General features: G+C 37.6%; 1 protein-coding gene across 2 annotated transcripts in view; it reads left to right on the forward strand.

Moving 5' to 3' along the window:
- The window catches only part of ZDHHC21 (zinc finger DHHC-type palmitoyltransferase 21), a 65,957-nt gene that overhangs the window by 38,244 nt on the left and 11,091 nt on the right, over positions 1-16,622 (forward strand). For both annotated transcript variants that reach the window (XM_055578039.1, XM_055578038.1), the window contains one exon: positions 11,094-11,210. In XM_055578039.1, coding sequence (XP_055434014.1) covers positions 11,094-11,210 — 117 coding nt within the window. The remainder of the gene's footprint in view (positions 1-11,093; positions 11,211-16,622) is intronic.

Raw genomic sequence — 16,622 nt, forward strand, 5'->3', positions numbered from 1 at the left:
AATGAAAATTATTTCATTAACAAGTATAGAGATAATTTGGGGGTTTTTTGTCTCTTTCCTGAAATGCTAGTCGAAGTAGCATCTCTTGGTAAATTTTTCTTTCCTTTTTTTTTTTTTTTTTTTTTTTTTTGCTTGAAAGGTATGGTGTCAGATGTATAATTAGTTAATATGTGTTAAAAACACAAGTATCTAAGAATACCCTACTGTTGTAATGGTTGTCAGTTCTGTGTGTCGTATATCCTTGTGCTTTTACTGACAGGTGGAACAAAGAAACCTTACACTAAATCTTGACCTTGCCTTGCAGTGCCAGGTCTCCTGAATGTATGTCTTCATTAAATTCTATATATCTAATTATTTATGAATATTGTTACACTTAGTGTAAAAACTTAGCAGTTTTATTTCTCTGCGAGAATATTTCAGTCACTGGGAGTTTAAGTGGTTAAATGCTGACGGCAATTTTATAATCTCACTCATCTCTCATTTTTTATCAAACGCATATAGCAAGAAAGTATGGTATCCTGCTTTCTTACCAATTTGCTCTAACTTTTCTAGAGTTTTTCCTGCGAAAAGATAGGAAGGCAGACAAAATTATTTTTCTGAGATATTTTACCCTCCGCCATGAACCTGGCAGGCAGGTGCCAGTGAAATTTGCTCCCTGAGATAGCTGCGTTTATATCTGTATCCAAATATAATATATGATTCTGATCACTTAGCAAGAGCCTTGAGTCAGGTATGAAGAGTGAATTTTTTTTTTCCATCAGATATTAATTTCCACTAGGATTTAGCAAAACTGAAAAGTACATTTTACCTGGGGACTGGAAGTGAGAGCACTATACACTATAATCCTGTAAGTGCTTTGTCTGTGATTTTGAATGTAATGATAAAATTGAAGCTGAAGCCATCCCAGAAAGTGCTGCTAACTGTACATATATGGTAGGATTTTACTTTATGCAAAAGCAAGTGCCACATGAACCTAACCTCAGCATGTGAAGTTGGTTATTTAGCCATTTTCAGAATTCAAATCTGTATATTTTAGATATCTTAGTTGTGATCTTAGCTATTTTCATTTTTGAAAAACAGAGAAAACAAACCCCTGCCAGGAGTACAGTGGGGGAAGAAGGGAGAGTTTGATAAGGATGTCTGGAGATACTTGTGATTGTCACACCTGGGAGAGTGCTGCGGGCGTTTAGCAGGGATGCTGCTAAATGTCCTGCATAGTGCCATCCCTTACAAAAGAGGATGATTTGGCACACAGCGTAGTAATGCGGAGGCTGACAAACCCCTTCACAGTAGCAGAAAGATCACAGATACCTCTCATGCTAATTTTCAGGCTAGTCTCATAAAAACACAGAAAATGGGGACTTCTGTGGTGGTCCAGTGGTTAAGACTACGTGCTTCCACTGCAGGGGGCACAGGTTTGATTCTTGGTTGGGGAACTAAGATCCCACATGCTGGGTCAGCAAAACAAAACAAAACAAAACAAAATAACTTAAAAATAATAGTTATAAATAAAATTGCTTTCTACTAATTACTCTAAGACTATTACCACTTTGGATGTAAAATTTTCTTTGTAAAACCGTTATTTATTTTCAAAAATTTTGAAGAACACTCATGAATCATTTAAAAAGTATTTGTCGAGTGTCTTCTCTGTGCACAGTGCCTCTTCTAGGCTCTGAAGATGCAGCAGGGACCACAATAAAGTTCCTGAATTAAGGAGCCTACATCCTAATTGGAGGAGCCAGGCAATAAGCAAATATATAGTATACAAGGTTAGTATTATGAAGTGCATAATAAAAGTGGGTAAGGGATAGAAAGTAATGCTGATACAGTCACAGGAGGCCTTTCTCATATTGACACTAGAGCAGAAATCTGAAACTCAAGCATGTCACGGATACTGGGAAGAAGAGCATTCCAGAGAGAGGAAAGCATCCATGCCAAGAATGTGAGGTGGGAGCATGCTTGATATTTTCAAGGTACAGTAAGGAGGCCAGTGTATCTTAAGTGGAGAGAGGTAGGGCAACAATAGTAGGAGATAACTGAGAGCAGTGAGAGCTGGGGTTGGAGGGTTTGTTTTTTCAGGAGGTTTAATTTAAAGATTGGGACTTTGGAATCTATTGAAGGATTTTTAGCAAAATTACACAAACTCATTTACATTTTAGAAGGAAAACTGATTGCTATGAAGAATAAATTTAGGGACAATGATGGCAGCAAAAAGATCAGTTACTAGACTATTAAAATACAGTCCCAACAAGGTGACAGTGGATAGGGTAATCGTGGAAGTGTTGAAAAGTGGTGCCTTATAGTTTAAGAGCTAAGAGGATTTGAAGATGATTGGGATGTGGGATATGAGATAGAAAGTGACAAGCTAAGTATAATTGCAAGGTTTTATGTCCTGAACTGCAAGAATAGAGATACCATTTATTGAGAGGGAGGAGCCTGGAGGAAGACTAAATTTTAGGAAAAAGTTCAATTTTGTATCTGTTGAAGTACCAATTCAGTATCCAAGAACAGATGTTAAGTAGACAGATATAGAAGTCTGGATTTCAGTAGAGTGGTGCGAGCTAGATATATAAGTTTGGGGCCTTTCAGTATAAAGATGACATTTAAAGCCATGGAACCTGATAGGAGATTTTCTAGGGAGTGAGTATAGATAGACAAGAAAAGAGATCTTAAGACTAAGCTCTGTGTGTGTTAGTTGCTCAGTCATGTCCCACTCTTTGCAGCCCCACAGACTGCAGCACGCCTGGCTTCCCCATCCTATGCTATCTCCTGGAGTTTGCTCAGACTCATGTCCATTAGGTCTGTGATGCCATCCAGCCATCTCATCCTCTGTCATCCTTTTCTCTTCCTACCTTCAATCTTTACCAGCATCAGGATCTTTTTCAATGAGGCGGCTCTTCACATCAGATGGCCATAGTATTGGAGCTTCAGCATCGGTTCTTCCAGTGAATATTCAGGGTTGATTTCCTTTAACATTATTGACTGGTTTGATCTCCTTGCTGTCCAAGGGACTCTCGGAGAGTGTTTTGCCTGTGTCCTCCTCTATGAGTTTTATAGTTTCTGGTCTTAAGTGTTTAGATCTTTAATCCATTTTGAGTTTATTTTTGTGTATGGTGTTAGAAAGTGTTCTAGTTTCAGTCTTCTCCAGCACCACAGTTCGAAAGCATCAGTTCTTTAGCACTTGGCCTTCTTTATGGTCCAGCTGTCACAGCCGTATGTGACTACTGGAAAGACCATAGCTTTGACTATACAGACCTTGGTAGGCCAAGTGACATCTCTGCTTTTTAAGACACTGCCTAGTTTTGTCATAACTTTCCTTTCAAGAAGTGAGCGTCTTTTAACTTTGTGGTTGTAGTCATCATCCACAGTGATTTTGGAGCCCAAGAAAATAAAATTTGTCACTGTTTCCACTTTTTCCCCTTCCGTTTGCCATAAAGTGATGGGACTGGATGCCATGATCTTAGTTTTTTGAATGTTGAGTTTTAAGCCAGTTTTTTCACTCTCCTCTTTCACCCTCATCAAGAGACTCTTTAGTTCTTCTTTGCTTTCTGCCTTTGGAGTGGTGTCATCTGCATATCTGAGATTGTTGATAGTTCTCCCTGCAATCTTGATTCTAGTTTGTGAGTCATCCAGCCCGGGATTCCAAGTGATGTACTCTGCACGTAAGTTAAATAAGCAGGGTGACAATATACAGCCTTGATGTACTCCTTTCCCAGTTTTGATCCAGTCCATTCATTGTTCCACGTCTGGTTCTAACTGTTGCTTCTTGACCTGCATACAGGTTTCTCAGGAGACAGGTAAGATGGTCTGGTATTTCCATCTCTTTAAGAATTTTGCACAGTTTGTTGTGATCCACACAGTTATAGGCTTTCACATAGTTAGTGAAGCCAAACTAGATATTTTCTTGGAATTACCTTGCTTTTTTCTGTGACCTAGTAGATGTTGGCAATTTGATCTCTGGTTCCTCTGCCTTTTCCAAATCCAGCTTGTACATCTGGAAGTTCTGAGTTCATGTAACGTTAAAGCCTAGCTTGAAGGGTTTTGAGCATACCTTGCTAGCATGTGAAATAAGTACAATTGTATGATAGTTTTAACATTCTTTGGCATTGCCCTTCTTTGGGATTGGAATGAAAACTGACGTTTTCCAGCCCTGTGGACACTGCTGAGTTTTCCAAATTTGGTGGCATATTGAGTGTAGCACTTAACAGCATCATCTTTTAGGATTTGCTGTAGCTCAGCTGGAATTCCATTACCTCCACTAGCTTTGTTTGTACTGATGCTTCCTAAGGCCCACTTAACTTCGCAGTCCAGGATGTTTGGCTCTAGGTGAGTGATCACACCATCGTGGTTGTTTGGGTCATTAAGATCTTTTTTGTATACTTCTTCTGTGTATTCTTGCCCCCTCTTGTTAATATCTTCTGCTTCTGTTAGGTCCATACTGTTTGTGTCCTTTATTGTGCCCATCCTTGAATGAAATGTTCTCTTGGTATCTACAATTTTCTGAAAGAGATCTCTAGTCTTTCTTATTCTGTAGTTTTCCTCTATTTCTTTGCATTGTTCACTTAAGAAGGCTTTCTTTTTTCTCCTTGCTGTTCTCTAGAACTCTGCATTCAGGTGGGTATATCTTTCCCTTTCTCCTTTGCCTTTCACTTCTCTTCTTTTCTCAGCTATTTGTAAGGCCTCCTCAGGGAACCCCTTTGCCTTCTTGCATTTCTTTTTCTTGGGGATGGTTTCGGTCACCACCTCATGTACAATGTTATGTGTTACAACTGGTTTTTTTTTTTTAGGGCTTTTTAAAATATAAAATATTTATTTATTTTTGGCTACACTGGGTCTTTGTTGGTGTGCACAGGCTTTCTCTAGTTGTGGTGAGTAGGGGCCACTCTAGCTGGGTGTGCGGGCTTTTCATCGCGGTGGCCTATCGTGTTGCAGAGCACAGGCTCTAAGGGCATGGGCTGCGGCAGCAGTGGCTTGTGGACCCCGAGCAGGGGCTTGTGGCTGTGACACATCGGGTGGCTGCCCCGTGGCACGTGGATCTTCCTGCACCAGGGATGGAATCGGGTGGATTCTTATCCACTGTGCTCCCAGGAAAATCCACAACTGTTGTTTTATAATAAATCTTGTTATATAGTGTAGGAGTGTTTCTCAGCCTTTTTATTTCCATTATTTCTGTTCTCCTCAGGAGCCTTTTTAGACACTTTCTCCTCTTCTCTCTGTGAAGTTAAATACTAAAGGAATAAGATTTTATCAGGTAGGACTGATTTTGCTGCTGCTAAGTCACTTCGGTCGTGTCCGACTCTGTGCGACCCCATAGACGGCAGCCCACTAGGCTCCCCCGTCCCTGGGATTCTCCAGGCAAGAACACTGGAGTGGGTTGCCATTTCCTTCTCCAATGCATGAAAGGGAAAAGTGAAAGTGAAGTTTCTCAGTCGTGCCCGACTCTTAGCGACCCCATGGACTGCAGCCTACCAGGCTCCTCCATCCATGGGATTTTCCAGGCAAGAGTACTGGAGTGGGGTGCCATTGCCTTCTAGGACTCATTTTGGCCACAAATCACTGTAATAGCTAAGATGTTTTATCCTCCAGGAACCAATTTTCTCTCTCCTGGGAGCAGTACTGCCCCTACTGAGAATGCATGCAGTAGAACAAATCCTCCCCTTATTCTTTTTATATAGGAGTGCTGTGCTGTCCTTTGCCTTTATTTTTCCAATGAAATTTGGAAACTGCTTACTTGGCAGTTTACAAATCAAAAGAAAGTGAAAAACTCCTACCAGTAGGACTCTACTGGTGGGGGACGTTTATTGGGATTGTATTAATTCTGTACGTCAGTGTGGATAATTGACATCTGTGCATTACTGAGTTTCCTGATCGTTAACATAGTATAGCAGCAGGAACAATCTGGAAACATGGGTAATCCAATGATGATGAGTGAGTAATTAAAACTTTTTCTGAAAAGAATATTCACACATTTACCAGTGAGTTCTAACTCTGTCATGTATGAAAGGGAACGATAATTCCAGTCTTATGCCAACTTATTAAAATAATAGGTAAAGAGAACTCTCCCCAACTCATTTTATGTGTATACATATGTTGGATATATAACCTATCAAAGATAATAAGAAAAAGAAAGAAAATTAGACTAGTCTGATTATGAACATAGATAAACAACCCATAAACAAAATTTTAGCCAACTGTATCTGGTTATATATAACCAGCCTGGACAAGTTAAGTTTATCTTAGGAATGAAAGGTTATTTTTACACTAGAAAATCAATCAGTATACTTTATCACACTAGCAGATTAGGGAAGATCCCCAGGTGTATGAAGACTACATGTATCAGTGTATGAAGACAAAGATACAATTCAGCCTCCATTCATGTATAAACTCTTAGCAAACTAGAACTAGAGAGCTTTTTGAGTGAGATAAAGGGTTCCAAAACAAACCAACAACCAAAAACCACACACAGAACACAACACAGCAGCTGTAGCTTGTTTAATGATAAAATGTTGACCTCCAAGTTGCAGGACAAGGTATTGATGCCTCTGTGCCCCCGTAACCATTGTTATGAAACTCAGTGCTAGGAATTCTAGTCTATACAGTGAAGCAAGAAGAAGAAGGAAACAGTAAAACTGCTGAAATAAATAAGCCCATCGTTACTCTTATGTAAATATGATGTAAAAGTCATGATGGCATGATTGTGTAAATAATTTATTCATAGATTCTTTGGGATTTTTAAAGAAAGTTTAAAAAGTGTGACTCTAGTAAAATATTTTTAAAAATCAGTTTTACTTCTAAATGCCAGCAAGCAATGCTTTAGACAGTGAAATTAATAGCAGAACTATTTATAATTGAATCAAGAAATAGGAAGTTCCTGAATTAAATCTGACTAGAAGAAGCACAAGACCTCTAGTGGAAAATTGTGACTCTCAGTGGAGAGAATATGTCAGGTGTGTGTATGTCTTGAGTGTGTATGTCATAACTTGAAATCTGATTCAAAAGTTATTATGGAAATATAAATTATAGTTGACCGTTGAACAACACAGATTGGAACTATGCAGGACTGCTTACCTGTGTGTATTTTCAGTAGTAACTACTCCAGCAGTTGGTTGAATCTCCTGATGCTGAGGAACTGTGGGTATTGATTGCCTACTATGAATTACATACAGATTAACCCCTGTGTTGTTCAACAGTCAGCTGTATTTAGAATAACCAATATTCCTTTTTTAATTGAAGTATACTTGATTTACCATTATATCTTATTTTCAGATGTAGCACACTTAGTGATTCAATATTTTATAATATTTAAATATTTAAATATATTACAATACAAAGGCTGAATTTCCCTATCCTGAACAATATATCCTTGTTGCTTATCTATTTAACACTTAGTAGTTTGTGTCTCTTAACCCCATAACAAGATATTCTTGAAAAAGAACAAGTTGGGATAATTTGGCCACCTAGATATGGAGAGTTAGTACAAAGCCATGGTAACAAAGATGTGCTCACTAGTATGGGGGTAAATAAACCAAGAAAACTGAATAGAAGAGCCCACATCAGACTCATGCATGTATGGAGACTTGACCTCTGATCACTGAAGAAAGGCCAGGTTTTTAAATAAACCATCCTGGAACTATTGAATATCCATACAATAAAAGTAAATTCAGAACCGTGTATTTCTCTGTGTACAAAAATGAGTTCCAAGTGGATTAGTGACCCAAATATGAAAGGCAAAATTATAAAGCTTTTAAAAACTTTAGAAGATGATATAGAATGTCATTATTACCTCAGGATTGGGAAAGATTTCCTAAATACGAAACAAAAAGCACTAAAAGAAAAGATTGATAAATTGGACTACATTAAGAATGTGGGGTTATCAAAAGTTGCCATAAAGAGAATGAAAAAGTAGACTCAGAGTATGAAAAGATATTGTAATAAGCAATAGAAATGTAGCATCGAAAATGTCTGAAGAACCAATCAGTAACCTTTCCCTTAAGTTAGGGATAAGGGATTGGATATGACGGGGAAGAAATACAGTGAGGAAAGCCTGTGGATGTTCTCAGATGTCCACGTTCTTTTCTGTAACTTGTGTTTTCTGTGTTCATCTATGTACAAACTCATTTCTTAACAAAAATGGGAAGAAATGAAAACTATAAACACAGTTACTGTATTATTAGTTTTCTAGGGCTGATACAGTTTACCACAGACTGGGGGACACCAACAACAGAAAGACATTTTCTCGTAATTCCAGAGCCTGGGAGCCCACGATTGGGACGTCAGCAGTTCTGGCTCCGCTGGAGGCCGTTCTGCAGGTGGCCCCTCATCGCAATGCCCTCGTGTGGTCGTGCCTCTGGGCTTCAACATGCATGTGTCTCTCTGTGTTTCTCAGTTTCCTCTTAATAGTCAGATTGGATTAGTGCCCACCCTAAGCGTCGCATTTTAACTTCATCTGCTCTCTAAAGGCCTTTTCTCCAAATATGGTAACATTCTGAAGTACTGAAGATGGGGTGGGATGAGGACTTCAACATACAAGTTTTTGGGGAGCCATAATTCAGGCTTAACACTGATTATGTAGTAAAGCTTCGAATAGCAAATGGGTACTTGTGATTTAGATAAAATTTCCCAAGCCAATTTTTGGATTCAAAAGTACTGTATCTAAAAAAAAAAAAAAGAAAGAAAAATCGAAGATAGAAGTAAAGATGTTGTGCTCTGGAGATGTGTGTTAAATGCCTCAAAATATGGATTTAGTACTAATGTTAATTATGTGTGTATAAAATTGAAATACATTTTTTGAAAAAGTGATAAAAAGCAACTTCTGAATTATTTTACTATTTTACACAAATACTCAATAATAAATGTATATCTAAGTGGATAAATGTAATTTTAAATAGATCTTTTATAGTCTCATCTTCATGCCTAAGAGGTATAAATTCTAGTTGGCAAAGAATTTTTTAATCTTTTCACTGGGGAAAAAGAGGATGCATTTTATTTGGTCACATGTGTCACCGATTTTCCTTGGCTTACAGTGGGATACATCATGATAAACCCATCCTAAATTGAAAGTATCTGAAGTTGCACTATCTTAAAGTCAAATAATCATAAGGTGAACCATTGTAAATTGGGGACCATATGTTTTTTTATTAGGGTGAGCTCTACATAGCACAGTGTGTGAATTCCTAAAATTTGCCCCACTGTGCAGAATCATTCAAAGAAAACCATAGGGGTTATGCAGAGAAATGAAAACATTCAAAAACTTTGTCAGTGACACTTAAAAAGGACACCTAATAAAAATAGCAGCATGGTTTTACATGTTAACTAGTTAAGATATGCTATAAGGAACATTGTGTTTTACCTTAGAAGAGACCTAAAATTTTCTTGTGGAAGTGGGTATCCAGAAGGGTTGCCTTATGTGAGTTATTACAAGTGATGGGAGGAGAGTCATGTGAAATTGGAGGGGAAATTTAATACCAGATGTGGATGAATGTGACTTATAACACTTATGACAAGTTGAGGTAGCTGGTAGATGTTTGATAGTGTGTATTTTGTGTATTCCAGCATGGGTTGGGTGAAGATTTTATTGTTCATCTTGGGTTTCTTGCAGATAAAATCAGTATAAACAAACACAAGAGCCTTGCTATGGTCAAATTGTCACTTAATGTATCAGTCATATTGGAACATATTTGTGCTTTGAAAAAGCATTGTAGAAGAGCTTACTGTACTGAATTCATGGTGTCATTTATAGCCCCATCTTTTCCTCTTTACATGTTTTGTAGGGATTCTCTGTTCTGTTTTTACTCAAGTTTTGAAATGACTGCCTAATATGTGACTATTACGTAACATCTTAAGTGTCTTGGTGAATTTTAATTTCTTCCCGGCTAATAAACTGGGTGGTTTGAGTGTGGACTCAGAGTTGTGCTTGAGCCTGGTGGATGATCCCTGTGGTACACAGAAGAGCATCAGTTCTTTTGTTTCAAACAAGATCATTATGTTCAGTGACCTCCCTGTTGCTGGTATTGCTACCAGAGTACTGTTAAGCCTTAACCTGAATCAGTATTAAAAAAAGCATGTGGATGGTTATGTTTTGGGGTCCTTCCCATTCCTTTGTTGCTTTTTATCCACCGTAACTTTTTTACTCCAAAGCTTCGCAGCAACAGGCTTCCAGAAGTCTGTTCTTCCACTTTGTCTCCCTTGACTGGACTAGTCTATCCAGAGGGGGGAGAGAGAATGAAAGAACTGTGAGGTAAATGAAATGGCTTCTCCTTGTTTTCCTGACCTCCTGCCACAGTTTCTTTGGATCACTTTCAAGATTCTCTTCTTCATGCCCTGGGCTGGAAAATCAGCTTCCCCTCACAGCTTTTCTCTTTCTAACCTTCCAGTCTAGGCATTCCTCTGTGTTTCTCCTGTCCTCTGTGCACACATTCCTGTTAAAACATATATCTCTTTGTTCTGGGGTTTTGCAAAGTTGGCTTCTCTCTGTGAATAAATTGCATACTTCTTGAGGGCACAGACAGACCTTTATCATTTTTACATTTCTCCTACATAGCTCAGTGCTTGGCAGTGGTAGCTGGATGAGCGAATGAATGAATGAATGAGGGGGAATTGAGGAGAGCTGTTCATGTGATCCTATTGTTTTTGTGTCCCTCTCATTTTGACCAAAATACATAATCTCCAGGTATCTTGGCCACTTGAACTTTAATATTATGAATCAGACTTGTGCATTCAAGCTTTTTAGCAGTGCCATAATAAATTTTTTGTTTGTTGAACCAGAGATTGTGCACCATCTGGTTTTTTTTTTTTTTTTTGAAGAATGTTTTGTTTTTGCTCCAAATGAGCATGGGTAATTTGCAACTTTAGGATTGAGTTTTTATTTGATAATACAGTAGTAAAATCCTGTTTTTTAGCTTGCTACTGTGAACTACAAACAATTAGTTTTGATAATTTCAGATATTTATATATTTATAAAGTGGAATAAACTCATAAAAGGGAAGTATAGTTCTTTTAAGATAATAAGGGAAATTGTTATGGCTCAGTTCTTGATTATTATTGCAATTGTAAGTAATTTTTGAATTGTTTTTAAGACTTTCTTTTTCTTACAGGACCTCTTTGTTGTTAGACATGAATTGGCCATAATGAGACTAGCTGCCTTTATGGGCATTACAATGTTAGTTGGAATAACTGGATTGTTTTATACTCAACTAATTGGCATCATCACAGTAAGTATGTTTTTAATGTAATATATTTATGAACATATGTCCTAATTATGAACTTAATTCTAAAAAGTTACAGAAAATTTAGAAATTAAAGAGAAACTTACCCATAGTCATTTATATAGTACCATTTTTGTATGCCTGTGTAATTATAAAGTAGTTATAATCAGTGTACAGAATGTACATGTAATTTTGTATCCTGCTTTTAAAATTAGCTTAAAGTAGTTTTATATGGCTACAAACTTCATGTTTATAGTTTTTGATAGTTTGATATACTTTTTAGTGACTACATCATATTTTAATTAATCATTTTTCTGTTGATCAGTATCTACTATGCAGTTTTTTTTTCTATATTACAAATAGCTCTTTGAACATCTCTACTTTTCTCTTTTAACTACTAATTTAAGGTAAATTCCAAAAAATAGAGTTGCAGGTATAAACATTTTATTGGTAAGTAAAGGGCTTTTTTTTTTGCATGTGTTTATTAGCCAAAGTGGACTTGTCACAACAGAAAAGATTTTTAAAATGTGAAAAATACACTGAGAAAAACAAAACAAGAAAAAAAAAACAAACTTCCAAAAAACGTTTGGAAATACACTGCATTTCAGATGTAAATAGGCTTTCTCATTTGTTATTGGTGGGGGTGCTGCTACTGCTGCTTCAGTCGTGTCCGACTCTGTGCGACCCCATAGACGGCAGCCCAGCAGGCTCCCCCATCCCTGGGATTCTCCAGGCAATAATACTGGAGTGGGTTGCCATTTCCTTCTCCAATGTATGAAAGTGAAAAGTGAAAGTGAAGTCGCTCAGTCATGTCCGACTCGCCGCGACCCCATGGACTGCAGCCTGCTAGGCTCCTCTGTCCATGGGATTTTCCAGGCAAGAGTACTGGAGTGGGTTGCCATTGCCTTCTCCAGGAGAGTATAATAAAGATAATATCAGAGGTGAGGATGCAGAGGCATCAGAACCCTAATACACTGCTAGTGGGAATGTAAAATGGTGCGTATACTTTAGAAAATATTCTGACAGTTCTTTAAAAAGTTAAACATAAATTATCTTTTATTCAGCAATTCCACTCCTAGGTATATACCCAAGAAAATTGAAACATATGTTCACACAAAAATTTGTATATGAATATTTATAGCAGCATTAGTCTTAATAGGCCAAAACTGAAAGCAGTCCACATATCTATCAGCTGATGAATGGATACATGAAATGTGGTGTGTCCATAAAACGGAATATTATTTGGCTTTGAAAAGAAGTGAAGTATGATGCATGCAACAACATGGATGAACCCAGAGAGCCTTATGCTGAGTGAAAGAAACCAGTCACAAAAGGTTACAGATTTGTATGATTCCATTTATATGAGTACCTATATGGGACTTCTATCTAGAACAGAAATTCAATGGGGGAAGGAAAAGTCAACAAATGCTGCTGAGACAACTAGGTATCCACATGCAAAAGAATGAAGTTGAGCCCTTAACTCATACATTAATGTAAATTTACTCAAAATGTATCATAGACAAGATTTACATACAATGGCATAAATGCATACCTGCGCATCCCAACCCTCTTTCACAATAGAGCTGCTACCGTTACCCTAGAACGTTCTCTCATGCCTCTTATCAGATCTATGTGCTATGAAGAAGCAGCATTGATCTGGTTATTTTTCCATCATAGATCAGAATTGGTTACAGAACTTGATTCGTATCCATTTATCTAGGTCTTCTTTCTTTCAGCATAATGTTTTTTGATTTATCCATGTTTTACATGTACTGATAATTTCTTTTTATTACCGAATATATTCCATTATATGACTGTACCACAATTTGTTTATACATTCTATTAATAGACAACTGGTCTGGTTCCAGAGTTTGGTAATTATCAATAAAAATGCTATGAACGTTCTTGTTCAGGTATTTTTGTGGAAACATGTTTTCATATCCTTGGGTAAATATCTAGGAGAAGAATAGAGGAACTAAAAAGCCTCTTGATGAAAGTGAAAGTGGAGAGTGAAAAAGTTGGCTTAAAGCTCAACATTCAGAAAATGAAGACCATGGCATCCGGTCCCATCACTTCATGGGAAATAGATGGGGAAACAGTGGAAACAGTGTCAGACTTTCTTTTTTTGGGCTCCAAGATCACTGCAGATGGTGACTGCAGCCATGAAATTAAAAGACGCTTACTCCTTGGAAGGAAAGTTATGACCAACCTAGATAGCATATTCAAAAGCAGAGACATTACTTTGCCAACAAAGGTTAGTCTAGTCAAGGCTATGGTTTTTCCAGTGGTCATGTACGGATGTGAGAGTTGGACTGTGAAGAAGGCTGAGCGCTGAAGAATTGATGCTTTTTTTTTTAATTTTATTTTATTTTTAAACTTTACATAATTGTATTAGTTTTGCCAATGCTTTTGAACTGTGATGTTGGAGAAGACTCCTGAGAGTTCCTTGGACTGCAAGGAGATCCAACCAGTCCATTTTGAAGGAGATCAGCCCTGGGATTTCTTTGGAAGGAGTGATGCTAAAGCTGAAACTCCAGTACTTTGGCCGACTCATGTGAAGAGTTAATTCATTGGAAAAGACTCTGATGCTGGGAGGGATTGGGGGCAGGAGGAGAAGGGGACGACAAAGGATGAGATGACTGGATGGCATCACTGACTCGATGGACACGATCCTGGGTGAACTCCGGGAGTTGGTGATGGACAGGGAGGCCTGGCATGCTGCAATTCATGGGGTTGCGAGGAGTCGGACACGACTGAGTGGCTAAACTGTACTGAACTAAGATAGGTTTATCTTTTATTTCATAAGAAACTGCCAGGCCTCTTCCCCAAGTGATTTTACCATTTTGCAATCTCACCAACAGTGTATGAGAATTCTGGTTACTTTACATACTCATCAATATTTATTGTTACCAGTCTTTTTAATTGCAGCTGTTCAGTTCAGTTCAGTCGCTCAGTTTTGTCCGACTCTATGCGACCCCATGAACCGCAGCATGCCAGGCCTCCCTGTCCATTACCAACTCCCGGAGTCCACCCAAACCCATGTCCATCGAGTCCGTGATGCCATACAACCATCTCATCCTCTGTTGTCCCCTTCTCCTCCTGCCCTCAATCTTTCCCAGAATCAGGGTCTTTTCAAATGAGTCAGCACTTCTCATCAGGTGGCCAAAGTATTGGAGTTTCAGCTTCAACATCAGTCTCTATAATGAACACCCAGGACTGATCTCCTTTAGGATGGTCTGGTTGGATCTCTTTGCAGTCCAAGGGACTCTCAAGAGTCTTCTCCAACACCACAGTTCAAAAGCATCAATTCTTCAGTGCTCAGCCTTCTTTATAGTCCAACTCTCACATCCGTACATGACCACTGGAAAAACCAATAGCCTTGACTAGACGGACCTTTGTTGGCAAAGTAATGTCTCTGCTTTTTAATATGCTGTCTATGTTGGTCATAACTTTCCTTCATAGGAGCAAATGTCTTTTAATTTCATGGCTGCAGTCACCATCTGCAGTGATTTTGGAGCCCAGAAAAATAAAGTCAGCCACTGTGTCCACTGTTTCCCCATCTATTTGCCATGAAGTGATGGGACCAGATGCCATGATCTTCGTTTTCTGAATGTTGAGCCTTAAGCCAACTTTTTCACTCTCCTCTTTCACTTTCACTGTTCTATAGGTTTTAATAATAAACAGTTGTTTTAATTTACATTTCCTTGATGACTAATGATATTTAACACTTCTTCATGTGTTTATTGGTCATTCATGGATTGGATGATGTCTGTTTAGATATACCTTTGTTATTATTCAGTGGCTTGATTTATTTTCTAATATCTCTTGTGATTTATCTAATGGTGTTGATAAATAATATGATATTAATCATATTCCTGTGGATGAGAATAGATCTTCCCCTAAAATCTTTTTTCTCTGCTTTTATACCCATTCATAATTATCACTTTATAGTCCATTCATAAGTTGAGTCTAAATTGACAGATTATGCTTGCATTTAAAAATTTCTACTTTTGAGTTTTTCCAAATCAGGTTTATATTTCCTAAAATGAAATTTCTCTGATTTCCCTAATTTCCTATGGTTAATGACTGGAAATGGACATTTGATAGCATTGCTGTTAAGACTACAAGTTACTTCTGAGAGTCGTCAGGCTTATAGCTGACATAACAATTTCCTTGTCACCTAAGCAGTCCTAGTAGCTTCTGAAAATGGGGTTTGGCAGCATAGGCTTCAAGATCATTTAAGAATTTCTGCTCTCAAATTTTTGTATCACTTCTGAGTTGGACATAAAACTGCTTATCATATCTGATTCACTTCTGAGTTGGACCTATAGTATAGGTATATACTTATAGGTATATAATATATATATATATATATATATATATAGTTATTTATGCTTTTTCAAGGATATACAGTATCAGGTTCCCTTCTGTGTTTCAGACTACCAATACATTAATATTAATTTTCAAATTGTATGTTCTCTTTTGCTATAATATTGAACCACATTTCATTGTCTTTCTTAAGATAGGGATATTGGTTTTAAGGTTGTGACATTTCTAAACCTGCGTGTGTGTTTGTTGCTCAGTCGTGCCAGACTCTTTGCAACCCTGTAGACTGCAGCCTGCCTGGCTCTTCTGTCCATGGTATTTTCCAGGCAAGGATACTGGAGTGGTTTGCCATTTCCTTCTCCAGGGGATCTTCCCGACCCAGGGATCAAACCCAGGTCTCCTGCTCTGCAGGCAGATTCTTTATCGGCTGAGCTACCCGGGAAGCCCCTGAGTAGAAATTCCAGTTGTTAATAAAGCTCTCTCCCAAAGTTTCATCTCTTTCTGTATACATACAGTATAGTAGACAGATCTCATGTCTAGAAATTAAACATTTGTGAAACATTTGAAAAAGAATGCAAGTATTAAGAGACAGAATACATTCTATTTGTTAGTTCAGCCTGTAGTCACTGCACTTCCTCTCGAATCTAAATCCCTAAAAAAAAAAAAAGTAAATTTCAATTGCATTTACCTGGGCATTCATGGTGTACTTCAAGTACCACTCTTTGAAGAAAAAAAATTTTTTTCGTTTCCAGAATGCACTACTAGCCACACTGATACAAGATTCTTTAGGGCTTAATTATATAAAGTTGTTATGTATTCATTGCTTAATTTTAAATCTAATGAATTGATTAGTATTTTAAATAGTGTTTAGTGTTAAAATTAAAGTTTAAAATGAAGATTTTTTGCTTCCTTTCTTTATAAAATTTGCCTTCTGTTTATATATTCCATTTGGTAGTCCAACCTTTAGTTACTGTACTTCCTCTTGAATCTAAATCCCTAAAAATTATAGTAAATTTCAATTGCATTTACCAGGGTTCTCATAAGGTACTTCAAGTACCACTCTTTTTAATGAAAAAAAGTTGTTTTTTTTTT

Source organism: Bubalus kerabau, chromosome 4, assembly GCF_029407905.1.
Source record: "Bubalus kerabau isolate K-KA32 ecotype Philippines breed swamp buffalo chromosome 4, PCC_UOA_SB_1v2, whole genome shotgun sequence".
Taxonomy (NCBI): domain Eukaryota; kingdom Metazoa; phylum Chordata; class Mammalia; order Artiodactyla; family Bovidae; genus Bubalus; species Bubalus kerabau.